The following is a 14,035-nucleotide window of genomic DNA, read 5'->3' as shown; positions in this document are numbered from 1 at the left end:
AAGGTAATTATCGATATGTATGTTCCTATTCCCATTTTCTAAATTGTTTTGGGTTCGTTATTGTAGGTCTTTTCCTTCTCTTGTGTTTCTTGCCTAGAGAATTTCCTTTAGCATTTGTTGTAAAGCTGGTTTGGTGGTGCTGAACTCTCTCAGCTTTTGGTTGTCTGTAAAGGTTTTAATTTCTCCATCAAATCTGAATGAGATCCTTGCTGGGTAGCGTAATCTTGGTTGCAGGTTTTTCTCCTTCATCACTTTAAATATGTCCTGCCAGTTCCTTCTGGCTTGCAGAGTTTCTGCTGAAAGATCAGCTCTTAACGTTATGGGGGTTCTCTTGTGTGTTATTTGTTGTTTTTCCCTTGCTGCTTTTAATATGTTTTCTTTGTATTTAATTTTTGACAGTTTGATTAATATGTGTCTTGGCGTATTTCTCTTTGGATTTATCCTGTATGGGACTCTGTGTGCTTCCTGGACTTGACTGACTATTTCCTTTGCCATATTAGGGAAGTTTTCAACTATAATCTCTTCAAATATTTTCTCAGTCCCTTTCTTTTTCTCTTCTTCTTCTGGAACCCCTATAATTCGAATGTTGGTGTGTTTAATGTTGTCTCAGAGGTCTCTGAGACTGTACTCAGTTCTTTTCATTCTTTTTTCTTTATTCTGCTCTGCAGTAGTTATTTCCACTATTTTATCTTCCAGGTCACTTATCCGTTCTTCTGCCTCAGTTATTCTGCTATTGATCCCATCTAGAGTATTTTTAATTTCATTTATTGTGTTGTTAATTGTTGTTTGTTTCATCTTTAGTTCTTCTAGGTCCTTGTTAAATGTTTCTTGCATTTTGTCTACTCTATTTCCAAGATTTTGGATCATCTTTACTATCATTATTCTGAATTCTTTTTCAGGTAGACTGCCTATTTCCTCTTCATTTGTTAGGTCTGGTGGGTTTTTATCTTGCTCCTTCATCTGCTGTGTGTTTTTCTGTCTTCTCATTTTGCTTATCTTACTGTGTTTGGGGTCTCCTTTTTGCAGGCTGCCGGTTCATAGTTCCCGTTGTTTTTGGTGTCTGTCCCCAGTGGCTAAGGTTGGTTCAGTGGTTTGTGTAGGCTTCCTGATGGAGGGGACTAGTGCCTTTGTTCTGGTGGATGAGGCTGGATCTTTTCTTTCTGGTGGGCAGGTCCACGTCTGGTGGTGTGTTTTGGGGTGTCTGTGACCTTTTTATGATTTTAGGCAGCCTCTCTGCTAATGGGTGGGGTTGTGTTCCTGTCTTGCTAGTTGTTTGGCATAGGTTGTCCAGCACTGTAGCTTGATGGTCGTTGAGTGAAGCTGGGTGCTGGTGTTGAGATGGAGATCTCTGGGAGATTTTCGCCATTTGATATTATGTGGAGCTGGGAGGTCTCTTGTGGACCAGTGTCCTGAATTTGGCTCTTCCACCTCAGAGGCACAGCACTGACTTCTGGCTGCAGCACCAAGAGCCTTTCATCCACATGGCTCAGAATAAAAGGGAGAAAAAGTAGAAAGAAAGAATTAGTATAAGAAGAAAGAAAGAAGGAAAGTAAGGAAGAAAGGAAGAAAGGAAGAAAGAAAAAGAAAGAAAGAAAGAAAGGAGGGAGGGAGGGAGGAAGGAGGGAAGGAAGGAAAAAAGAAAGAAAGAAAGAAAGAAGGGAGGGAGGGAGGGAGGAAGGAAGGAAGGAGGGAAGGAAGGAAAAAAGAAAGAGAGAAAGAAGATAAAGTAAAATAAAGTAAGATAAAATGTAATAAAGTTATTAAAATAAAGAATAATTTTTACAAAAATAAAAAAAAGGACGGATAGAACCCTAGGACAAATGGTGGAAGCAAAGCTATACAGACAAAACCTCACACAAAAGCATACACATACACACTCACAAAAAGAGGAAAAGGGGAAAAAAATCATAAATCTTGCTCTCAAAGTCCACCTCCTCAATTTGGGATGATTAGTTGTCTATTCATGTATTCCACAGATGCAGGGTACACCAAGTTGATTTTGTAGCTCTAATCCGCTGCTTCTGAGGCTGCTGCGAGAGATTTCCCTTTCCGTTCTTTGTTCTCTCAGCTCCCAGGGGCTCAGCTTTGGATTTGGCCCCGCCTCTGCATGTCCGCTGGAGGGCGTCTGCTCTTTGCTCAGACAGGTCAGGGTTATAGGAGCAGCTGCTTTGGGGGTGTGGCTCACTCATGCCGGGGGGGAGGGAGGGGCACGGAGTGCGGGGCGGGCCTGCGGCGGCAGAGGCCTGCGTGACGTTGCACCAGCCTGAGGTGCGCCGTGTGTTCTCCCGGGGAAGTGGTCCTTGGATCCCGGGACCCTGGCAGTGGCGGCTGCACAGGCTCCCCGGAACGGGGGTGGGGATAGTGACCTGTGCTCGCACACAGGCTTCTTGGTGGCAGCAGCAGCAGCCTTAGCGTCTCATGCCCGTCTCTGGGGTCCGCGCTTTTAGCCGCGGCTCACTCCCGTCTCTGGAGCTCCTTTAAGCAGCGCTCTTAATCCCCTGTCCTCGCGCACCAGGAAACAAAGAGGGAAGAAAACGTCTCTTGCCTCTTCGGCAGGACCAGACTTTCCCCCGGACTCCCTCCCGGCTAGCTGTGACGCACTAACCCCTTGCAGGCTGTGTTCACGCCGCCAACCCCAGTCCTCTCCCGGCGCTCCGACCGAAACCCAAGCCTCAGCTCCCAGCCCCGCCTGCCCCGGCGGGTGAGCAGACAAGCCTCTCAGACTGGTGAGTGCCGGTCGGTACCGATCCTCTGTGCGGGAATCTCTCCGCTTTGCCTTCCGCACCCCTGTTGCTGTGCTCTCCGCCTTAGCTCCGAAGCTTTCCCCCTCCGCCACCCGCAGTCTCCACCCACGAAGGGGTTTCCTATTGTGTGGAAGACTTTCCTCCTTCACAGCTCCCTCCCACTGGTGCAGGCCCCGTCCCTATCCCTTTGTCTCTGTTTTTTCTTTTTTCCTTTGCCCTACCCAGGTACGTGGGGAGTTTCTTGCCTTTTGGGAGGTCTGAGGTCTTCTGCCAGTGTTCAGTAGGTGTTCTGTAGGAGTTGTTCCTCGTGTAGATGTATTTCTGGTGTTATCTGTGGGGAGGAAGGTGATTTCCGCGTCTTACTCTTCCGCCATCTTCCCCTCTCTTCCATCTTGGTCTGTTTTCACAGCCCAGATTACTATTACTCTCTCTTTCTGTCTTCTAACCCTTTGTTTCAGAGTCTTGCATTTCTTCTGTGTCCAAGGGCTCATTCAGTAACTACTAAATTATGTGCGTATAGTCTTGTAGCCCTCTAGCTGTGTGCTCACCCCGAATCTAGTAAAATAAAGTTTTAATTTTCAGTGGCATCAGGTGTGCATTTTCAAAAGGTGATTCTCACTGTGAAGGGCAGACATGAGGTAGGGGCAGGGATGCGAGCCAGAGGGCTGATGAGACCCTGTTTTGGGGAGAGGCAGAGCCTGCTCGGTTAGCAGAGCTGCAGCAGGAGCAGAGGAGGTTCTGTTTTCGGATATCCATGTCAAGTGAGTGAAGGGTGGTCTTCCGGGTGTTTTTCAAGACCTAAGCTAACCTCACCCCTCATTTAGCCCCCGGTCAGATATCCTGCAGACACTTACTGCATTTGTGTCATGCCACTGAGGGCTGAGGAAGTTAGAGGTCTCGTTCTTCCTTTGACAGCTTCACTCTCAGTTTTGCAGTGACTGCAGATGTTCCAGAGCTACTTTCTCACTTGCTTCTCGACGTTTCTTTCTTCTATAACCTGTGGTGTGTCAGAGGCAACAGTTACCACCTCGGACATAGAATTGTTAGCATTTCTTCCCAATTCTGTGTTAGGTGACATGGAGTTGATAGCTTGAAATGGACATGGTGGAAATATTTACCCAGTTGAAGTTGGAAAAGGCTACAAATCAGGGCTCCCCTACCTCTAAAGAACCTGTTGTTTAACATATAGCTGCACACGGTTTCTGTAACCCTTTTGCTTCTGCTCACCACACAAACCAAAGGGAGAGAGAGAAAGAGAGAAGAAAACCACGTTTAAGGGATTGAATACCATGGATTTTCTTCCATGGGACTACGGTGATTTTTAAGAGGAAAAACTTGAGTTCCTTTTCTTTCCTTATCCCAAGTTTTGCATTTATTTCCAAAAGGCCAAATATAGGCTAACTCTCTTCTCTCTCCTCCAGTGGACGGCTGTATTCACAGAGCAGCTGGCCCCTGTTTGGTCGCTGAATGTCGTAACCTGAACGGCTGTGAAACTGGACATGCAAAAATCACGTGTGGCTATGACCTGCCTGCAAAATGTGAGTACAGCTCTTTTGAACACTTTACCTTGTTTTAGTCCTCAAGTGGGTAACTGGAAGAGGAAGTGGTAGCAGTGGTATTTAATTGAATGTACTTTTATTAAGATTTTGTACATGGTAATGAAATGTGTTTTCCAAATACGTCTCCGAGTATATAAATGTGCAATGTTTAATTGTAGGTGATTTTTGCTCGGATCTGTGACAGAGGGTCTCTGAAACAGAGAAATAAAAATACGAGCAAAGTATACCTTACAGTATTTAAGTGCCGTGGAGTGACAGCTTCTAGAAATGATGCCAATTTCTTATTCCTTGTTCAGGTTTCTTCATTGTGGATGTGTTTAGAGCAAAGGAGATCAAAGTGATGTATTGTGTTTTCAGCTGCCATGTAAAGGCTGATTGGCAATTACAGCCGAGGCATCTGTCACACTTGGCTTTCAGGAAAAGCCATTGGAATGTGGTTGTCAGAGTGAGAATGTATTTGCTCTTTGAATGTGGAATGGTCAATTTTTCTATTATATTTGAATGGAGAGAAGTATTGCATTTGATTGACCTTGTTGCTTAGTCGTTTAGCCAACTGGTTGGGGTGATGTGGAGTAAAAATACTGAAAGAGAAGCTGGTTAAAGGCACAGATTTTTTTTATCACATAATCTTCTGGGGTTGGGGGGTGGAGGTAGAGGGTTTCATTGCACCATTAAGTCATGCATTGATTGGAAATTGGGAAACCAGTTAGTTGTTTATTCCATTCACCTGCTTTATATGATCCCTCCTTGTGAATACATTTTTTTGTAAAAGTGAAGCTGATTTTTTTTTTTTTCTGTTTTAGTAGTGGAGAATATGTGACTTAAAAATTATGACACAGTCTTTGGGCTCTGTTTAGACAGGTTGTATAAAAATGAATTTCTCATGGATATGTGTGAGTGGAGAGATAGTGTGTTCTATTTTAAGGTATGTTTACATTTGAAGATTTTTAGTAAACAGTAATATATTAAAATGGTATTTTTCTTTGTAACATTATAATACTGCATTCTGTATACCTTACGGTGTGTTGCTAGTGAAAGTATATCCACTATATACTGTTTAATTTTTTTCTTTAATGACTTCTCATTTTTCTTTCCTTGTTAGCGTTTTTACCTTGTGTGAAAGTTAAATCATGGGCCAAATGGCCCTCAGTCCTACTAAATATATATTTATGTCAAATAAAGTCCCTTGTGTGTAGTGGTGTTTAGAGCACCTCTCCCTCTGACTCAGAGGCGCTGAGTGTTAAAGGTGGTTTCCCTTTCCAGGATTGTATGGCTCCATGTTTACCAAGATTGGTCATTCTTCCTTCTTACCACCATACTACCTCTGTGATATATAATAGTTGACAGATTCCACCCTGAGGACAAGCAGATTATTGATGATTTTCAGATTTAAGGTGTCTGTCCTTAAACCTAGTCTCCTATTGATTCACTGCTTTCTTTCTTATGAATTAAAGCACAAATCAAAAATGTTTCAACTCTGAAATTTCTGAAGACAGCTAACCTCAGAATCATTAAATATGACCAAATAAAATGGTGGCTTTGCTGTATGGATTGACACCACGGTGATTTTGTTTCATGCGCTTGCCCCTGTTTGACATCCCTTTGTATGAGCTTCCTTTGATCGTCATTCAGCTCAATTCAGGGCTGTTGAAGGCTTGTACACCACCAGGCACTAAGGTACAAAGATCAATCTATACCTGTGCTTGAGAAATTCCACGATTGGATTTCCTGGGCAGCCTGGGGCAAGTGAGTCTTTGTGTGACAAGGACTCTAGCCATGGAAAGTCAATCCACAGAACTCAGTACAGAATCTGTGTGAGCTGAGATACTGAATCAGATGACACACATTCAAGTCCCTGTGCACCAGCCCACAGGGCACGTCTAGTAAAAAAATCATCCAGCAGGATAGAAATTCCCAGACTAGAATGACAGTGCCACCTCGAGAAAGTCACAAACATGGAGTATTTGTGACTAGATCTTGGTATTTCTCTATGCTTAATGAGATTAATGATTTATATTAAAAACATAAAGAAAAGCAATGAAAGCAATAAGGAATGAGTAATAATAGCTTACATTTGGCATACCACTTTGTAGTGTGTCACAGTACTTTCACAAAGCCTTGTATTTTAAATTATATTTTATAAACACTGTGTATGTTCATTTTCCCTTTTCCTATCCCTGAGAGATCTTTTTCTTTCTCATCAATTTGGTTCATCCATTTCAGACTCATTAACAATCCACAGATGTGCTTTTGTAGAGAGAGAATGAAAAGGGAGCTCATTACATACTGTTTGGGTCATTTTCCCCCTCCATATTGAATAATTCCATGACAGTTTGACAGCAGAATCTAGTTCCTATTTGTCCTCTGTGACAGCGGTTTTATCATTTAAGGTACTAAAGCCAGCCATCCAGTCACCAGTGATAATATCTTCGCGCATCAGCAATTTGTTTGGAAAATGCTGTTGTCTGGGTTACAGACAAACTTGGTAATTTTGGACTGGTCTTTGCTTTTTTCATGCTTGCTAAATTAATTTATTCATAAATGCTTGTATTTGAATTACTTATACTTAGAGTCTGTATTCTGTGATTCATCATGATCAGTGGAATGATAAGCCTCAAAGATTTAGTGTTTCTTCACTGCTTGGATATTTTGAATGATGTCTTTTGATGTGGAATAGCCGATCATTCTTTTCAGAAGTAATCTTAAGAGTGGAAAGAATATTGGCCAATACTTCACTGAAGGCTATTGGTAAAGAAATGACTTAGAAAGTGGACTAAGGACTGTTTATACAATTTGATCTTTTGGTATGTTCTCTTTTACAATGTTAGATTTTTTTTTGGATTCGTAATAAAATTTAGATTTCTATGGATTTTTAGAAGCTTGTCAACCTGTTGAATGTTTCTATTCATGCTCTCATCATTCTACCAGAGGGTCAGCTTCATGTGGGTGAGGCTTGTCTGTCTCAGTCATGATCCTAATGTCAATATCTAGCAAATGTGCTGAATTAATGAATGAGTGATCAAATGAATTGTTTCAGACATTTTCACCTGTCAAATAGATTTTTGCCTGTTGCTTCCACTTCTAATTCTTTCCCTCCTTCACTCCACTCTGCCCAGTCCTGTAGATTAATATTCTTAAGTCCGGAGTCCCTGTAATTGTCCACAAGGCTCTAGATGTGTGACCCCCTCTACCTCCTTCTGTCCTCTCCCTCACTCACACGGGCTGCTTTGCTGGATCTTTAATGCCTTTGCATTAGTGTTCCCTCTGCCTGGAATTCTAGTCTTCCAGACACCTGCGTTGTTTGCTCCCTCACCTACGGTACTTCAGATCCTTGCTCAGGTGTCCCCTCAGGTGTCATCCTAACCAACCTATTTTTAATTGCTCCTCTGCTTTATTTATAATTGCTTATCTATAGCATTTAACATTCAAATACACAGTATCATTTACTTATTTATTTTGTTTATTGTCTGTCTCCCCATACCAGAATGAGGGCAGAGCTTTTTTTCTGCATCTTCTTCATTTATTGTTGTAAAAACTACTTAGAAAAATGTATGACTTAAAAAAATGCTTAGAAAAATACTTGACACATAACAGGGGTTCAAAAAATATTTGTTGAATGAATGAATAAACTCTAACTCTACTCCTCTCCAAATCCTTCAGTGGGTTTTTCCTCAAACACACACTTGTTAACCTGATTATCTTCGGCCTTCCATGATTTACTGTTCTGTCTTGAGCTACTTACCTTTTATATGATCTGAATTTGCTCAGAATGGCATGTCTGTACATGGGCTCTGTATTGGGGGCTTTCTAGAAAATTCTGTCTTTCTTCCTTTCTACTTGTCTTCCAGACTCAGCTCAGATATCACTTCTGCCATAAAACAACTCAACTAAAAGTGCCTTCTTTTGCCTCAAAATCCAGAAAACTGCATGTTAACGTGCTGAGGGCCCTTTTTACTTGCTACATTTTATTGTTCTATATGCAAACTTTCCACCTGTCTAGAAGTCCCTTGTTTATAATGTATACTAGAGAAATATCTATCAAATGAATTAGTTGTTAAAGGTGGAGATTGGTTTATAATTGTTGGTGGGGGGATGTAAAAAACATATATTAATATTTCTAAGAAATTATGAAATCAGTGATAGATATCCATTGTGGGTTTTGTTTATTTTTAAATTTTTATTTATTTTATTTTTTGGCTGCACTGGGTCTTCGTTGCTGAGTACAGGCTTTCTCTAGTTGTGGCGAGCGGAGGCTACTCTTCATTGTGGTGCACAGGCTTCTCATTGCGGTGGCTTCTCTTGTTGCGGAACATGGGCTCTAGGTGTGCGGGCTTCAATAGTTGTAGCATGTGGGCTCAGTAGTTGTGGCTCGCGGGCTCTAGAGCACAGGCTCAGTAGTTGTGGCACATGGGCTTAGCTGCTCTGCGTCATGTGGGATCATCCCCAACCAGGGCCCGAACCCCTGTCCCCTGCACTGGCAGGTGGATTCTTAACCACTGAGCCACCAGGGACACACACCCCATTGTGTTTTTTAAATCATATTTTAACATACATTTAATTCCAAAGTCTCTTGTCTAAGAAATTTACTCTTTTTTCAAATTGAAATATAGTTGATTTACAATGTTGCCTTAGTTTCAGGTGTACAGCAAAGTTATTCAGTTATATATATATATATATATATATATATATATATATATATATATTATTTTTCAGATTCTTTTCCATTATAGGGTATTACAAGATATTGAATATAGTTCCCTGTGCTATACGGTAGGACCTTGTCGTGTATTTTATATACAGTAGTGTTTATCTGTTAATCCCAAGCTCCTAGTTTATTATTGCCCCCCACCCTGCTGCCCTTTCCCCTCTGGTAACCATAAGTTTGTTTTCTATGTCTATTTCTGTTTTGCAGATAAGTTCATTTGTATCATTTTAAGAAATTTACTCTTAATGGCCCTTCTCCTAAAAGTGAACAAATAAAAATAAGAAGCCATATCAACTTTACTTAATGATTTTCAGCGTAGCTCACATGTCTATTCTACTTCTTGAGAATGCTCCACTTTTAGGCTTTAGGGCTGAATAATCATCAAAGATAAGTGGAAAATATGTTAAATTTGTGTATATAAAACGGTGGAACCTGTTTCTTTTATTTCTTCCATTTAATCTTTGTAAGACATCAAAGGGTAATACTAGCATCCAACTCACAGTTTTTTATTAATCATTTGAAAGGAAACTCTAGGGTGAGAGACCGTAGCATAACATGTTTGAATATCATAGAGTGGTGGGAATCAGAATCCTTATTTTATTCGCAGGTGCAATAATAATCAGATGATAGTAGCTTAAACGGTACTGTTGATAATAATTAGTACTTCTCTTGTACCCTTCATCAAGAAATCGTAGTACTTTGAGACATTAGCTCATTAGTCCTTTTGAAATTTCTATGAGGAGCTGACATGGCAATATTTTCTTCCAACACAGAGAGAAATTCAGGTACAGAGAGGTTAAACCTGTTGCTCGCAATAGCAAACTAAGTCTGTATTAGAGACATGGCAGTGACCAAGTAAGTTTTCCTGAGATAGGGAGAGAGTCCATGGCAAGTGTTGGCCAGGCCTGCTGCCTGTTTTTGTAAATAAAAATTTATCAGAATGCAGCTGGGCCCATTTGTTTACATATTGTCTATGCCTACTTTGATGTGACAGAATTGAATGGTTGCAACCAGGATTGTATGGCCACAAGCCGGAAACATTACTATCTGGCCAACAGATAGTTGGCCAGATAGTAATGAAAATTTGCTGACAAAGTTTGCCAACAACTGGTCTATGACAATCCTTACTTTTTATAAAGGAGGAAGCTGAGATTTATAGAGGTTAAATATTTATTGAATTTTAATGAATGTATATGACTTACTCAGATCACTATTGACAAAAGTGAGATTAAAATACCTGCCATCTCTTTCTTGGGACAGTCCTTGCTTCTGTTGCCTCAACAGAACATCACTTTGGGAGGATGACCTGAAGCCTTTTAAATCTTTCAAATTATAAGACCACCTTGGGGAAAAAAATGCCTGGGAAAAACATGGTCATTTTTCTCAACAGGGTCAGAATTGGAAAATGAATAAGTCAAGTCCCTGAAGGGACAGTTAATTCAAACCACCAGAGTATTAGGCGATACATCTTTATTCCTTGCTTCCTCCAGTGGTGTTAGTCAGTGTACTGAAAGGGAGCCTGTAGTCCTGAGGAGATTCAGTTTCTAGAGTAGGTAACTCATAAGATGGCTTTGAGTTAGTTCTCTGCAAAACACTGCAAAACACGACCTGATTTCAGCCACCATGGCTCCCCCAGCAGGTGTCTGATTGTGAAGGCAGTGGAGAGGGCATGCTGCTAAGAGTGTGACTGCCAGTCTCTGATGGAAACCTGAGGGCCCTCATGAGCCCCTTCCAAAATTAAATGACTTACATGCCATCAAAAGAAAAATGGCTTTTGAAGAACATAAAAGCAACTTCCTTCCTGAAGAGAGAGATGAGAGTTTTCCTCGTAAAATCAACTCTGATTGGCTCATTTCCCTTAAGTGCTTTAGGAATTTAATTTCTGTCTGAATCTATTTCTTTATAGTCACCACCCCTTTCATTGATATTAAGGGGTTTTGTAGAGTTTATCTCCTTAGTGGTCCTCATGATGAGTGTGGAAAGTGAGAAGGACAGAAGGTTCTCATAATGGGCTACCTGGAGAAGCAGCAGCAACGTCTCCTGGGAACCGGTTAGAGATGTAGACTCTGGTGCCCCACCCCAGACCTACTGAATCAGAAACTCTGTGGTTGGACAAGCTCTCATATGTTTCAGTGTGAGAACCATGACCTGCACAGTGGTGTAATTCAGGGCAGAACCCTGGCCTTTTGATTCCTCGCCCAGCGCATAACACAGGCATCCTTTTGGGTCACAGGTTAGGGCTTTCTTTGAAGAGACTTCTGACAGGCTCTTCTTTTCCTTTGTGGCATTTACACACTTAGTGATGGTATCTATATTTGTTTGTTTACTTGTTTATGGCCTGTCTTCTCAAACAGGATAACAGTTTAAGGAGAGCAGAAGTCACATCAGTCTCATTCACCCCTAGAATCCTTAGGATCTAACATAATACCCAGTTCAGAGTTGGAGGCTTTCAGTACATATTTACTAGAGGAATTAATGAAAGGATTGTCTTTGTCATTGTCATAGTTGCACTGCCAGAAACCAACCAAGAGAACACTCCAGATAAGCCTACATGATTCCAGAAATCTGCAGAGCTAGGACTGCTGCCTCTTGTGGTAGCATCTCTGTTACCCTGTCACCCAGCACGCTGCTTGCTCAGAGATTCTAGCACCGTAAGACAGCACAGGGGCACAATTGGCTTAATATGTCCACATGGTACACATATAACCTACACTTAGATTATGTTCTTTCATTTTTTTTCATTTTGATTTGACTCATTTTGGTAACATAGATTCCATCCCCAAGTAGCTTTGTGATGAAATAACTAAAAATCCTAATAGTAAATAATGTCTTTTAAAAACGTCTACATTTTGGAAGCAACTAGGTATTTACATTGTTGCATTACTGGCTGAGTGTAGAATAAATGCATGTACTTGGCTTGCACTGTTTGACATCTTAGCAGGCCTTCAGAGGACACTGTCTATACCTTCTTTTTCCTATGTGATCAATAGGAAATAACAGTGTAAATCAATTCTGAGAAATAATGTAAATGGACTCTCCAAGGCAATTCCCGCTGTGAGATAAGTAGTTAGCGTTGACACTGGCATTAACCGCAGGGGGAGTAATCAGCCTCTGGACGTGCCTAATCAGAGTTATCAGCTAAGATTAAAAAGGAGCTACTGTCGCGCAGGATTTAAAAGATGAACATTTGAAGGTGTTCTCATAAATTAAAGCCATCAGAATTGCTTTGAGTAATTTAGGTTGCTTTGAGGGCAGGCACAAGCAAACAGGAAAGGTTAATCTCAGAGCCATGGTAGGTGATGTGCAGGAACAGCAGAATACATTTATTGAAATAAGCAGCAGATACTGAGCTAAATGAAGATTTTCCTCCAGTGCTAAAATGTTCCTTGAGTTCTTGCTAACATATATGATTCAAATAAAAAGTGGGTAGACTTATTAACTATCCTTGCAATTAATCACTAATCCCAAAGATTAAATATTAGACCGCGTCATGGCTTGATTAGAGGTGTTTCCAGTTGAAAATATTGATGGGACCAAGCTCTGCACTTTGGAATAAAAGATTGATTCTAGGTCAAGTACACTAATTGTCAAGGTAGAAGGTCCGATGAGAAGTCCTGAATCCAGGATATTCTAATTGTTGGGTCAAGCCCTCTGAGCCTGGGTTTCCTCATCCATGATTAGCTGGGGGTGGGCATATATCTACCTTAGGCAAGTTTGTTAAAGAGTAGACACAGAACCACTTTTTAATAGTGTAAGACATATAGCTATAAGATTCTATTATTACTTGTGAAATACTTTCCATACCTCATTAACTTATTCAGTCTATGTTTATTGACGCTTTCTCTGGGCTTGAGTGCTCTTCTAGAGTGTAGAAAACTACAGTGAAGAAGATAGCCAAGGTCCTGTCCTCTTCGATCTTAGGTTCCAGCAGAGTGAGGCGGAAAATAAACACATGCACGTAAAAGCAAAGCCTCTCAGATGATGGTAAGGGCTACGAGAAAAATAAAAAGTTCTGAGAGAATGAACTATTTTTCCATGGTGGTCAGGGAAGGCCTCCCCGAGGAGGTGATGCCCGAGCTGAGAGCCACGTAGCTATCTGGGGGGAAAGTCACTGCTGGCAGAGGGAAAGCACTTTACCACTGGGTTAAGAAAACTCACCTTGCCTGATGTGTAAAATGAGATAGTCCATGAATTTTTCTTTCTTTTTTCTTTTTTAACATCTTTATTGGAGTATAATTGCTTTACAATGATGTGTTAGTTTCTGCTGTATAACAAAGTGAATCAGCTATACATATAAATATATCCCCATATCTCCTCCCTCTTGCGTCTCCCTCCCACCCTCCCTATCCCACCCCTCTAGGTGGTCACAAAGCACTGAGCTGATCTCCCTGTGCTATGCCGCTGCTTCCCACTAGCTGTTTTACATTTGGTACTGTATATATGTCCATGTCACTCTCTCACTTCGTCCCAGCTTACCCTTCCCCCTCCTCATGTCCTCAAGTCCATTCTCTACATCTGCGTCTTTATTCCTCTCCTGCCACTAGGTTGTTCAGACCATTTTTAAAACATTTTTTAGATTCCATATATATGTGTTAGCATATATGGTATTTGTTTTTCTCTTTCTGACTTCCTTCACTCTGTATGACAGACTCTAGGTCTATTCACCTCACTACAAATAACTCGATTTCGTCTCTTTATATGGCTGAATAATATTCCATTGTATATATGTGCCACATCTTCTTTATCCATTCATCTGTTGATGGACACTTAGGTTGCTTCCGTGTCCTGGCTGTCGTAAATAGAGCTGCAATGAACATTGTGGTACATGACTCTTGTTGAATTATGATTTTCTCCGAGTATATGCCCAGTACTGGGATTGCTGGGTCATATGGTAGCTCTATTTTTAGTTTTGTAAGGAACCTCAGTACTATTCGCCATAGTGGCTGTATCAATTTACATTCCCACCAACAGTGCAAGAGAGTTCCCTTTTCTCCACACCCTCTCCAGCATTTATTGTTTGTAGACTT

General features: G+C 41.1%; 1 protein-coding gene across 1 annotated transcript in view; it reads left to right on the top strand.

The window, feature by feature from the left end:
* Nucleotides 1–14,035, top strand: part of MACROD2 (mono-ADP ribosylhydrolase 2) — a 1,967,591-nt gene that overhangs the window by 642,220 nt on the left and 1,311,336 nt on the right. The window contains exon 5 of the mRNA XM_065893095.1: nt 4,166–4,282. Within this exon, the coding sequence (XP_065749167.1) occupies nt 4,166–4,282 (117 nt within the window). The remainder of the gene's footprint in view (nt 1–4,165; nt 4,283–14,035) is intronic.

The sequence above is a fragment of the Phocoena phocoena genome, chromosome 15, assembly GCF_963924675.1.
Source record: "Phocoena phocoena chromosome 15, mPhoPho1.1, whole genome shotgun sequence".
NCBI lineage: Eukaryota > Metazoa > Chordata > Mammalia > Artiodactyla > Phocoenidae > Phocoena > Phocoena phocoena.
This window is presented reverse-complemented; position numbering and strand designations above follow the sequence as displayed.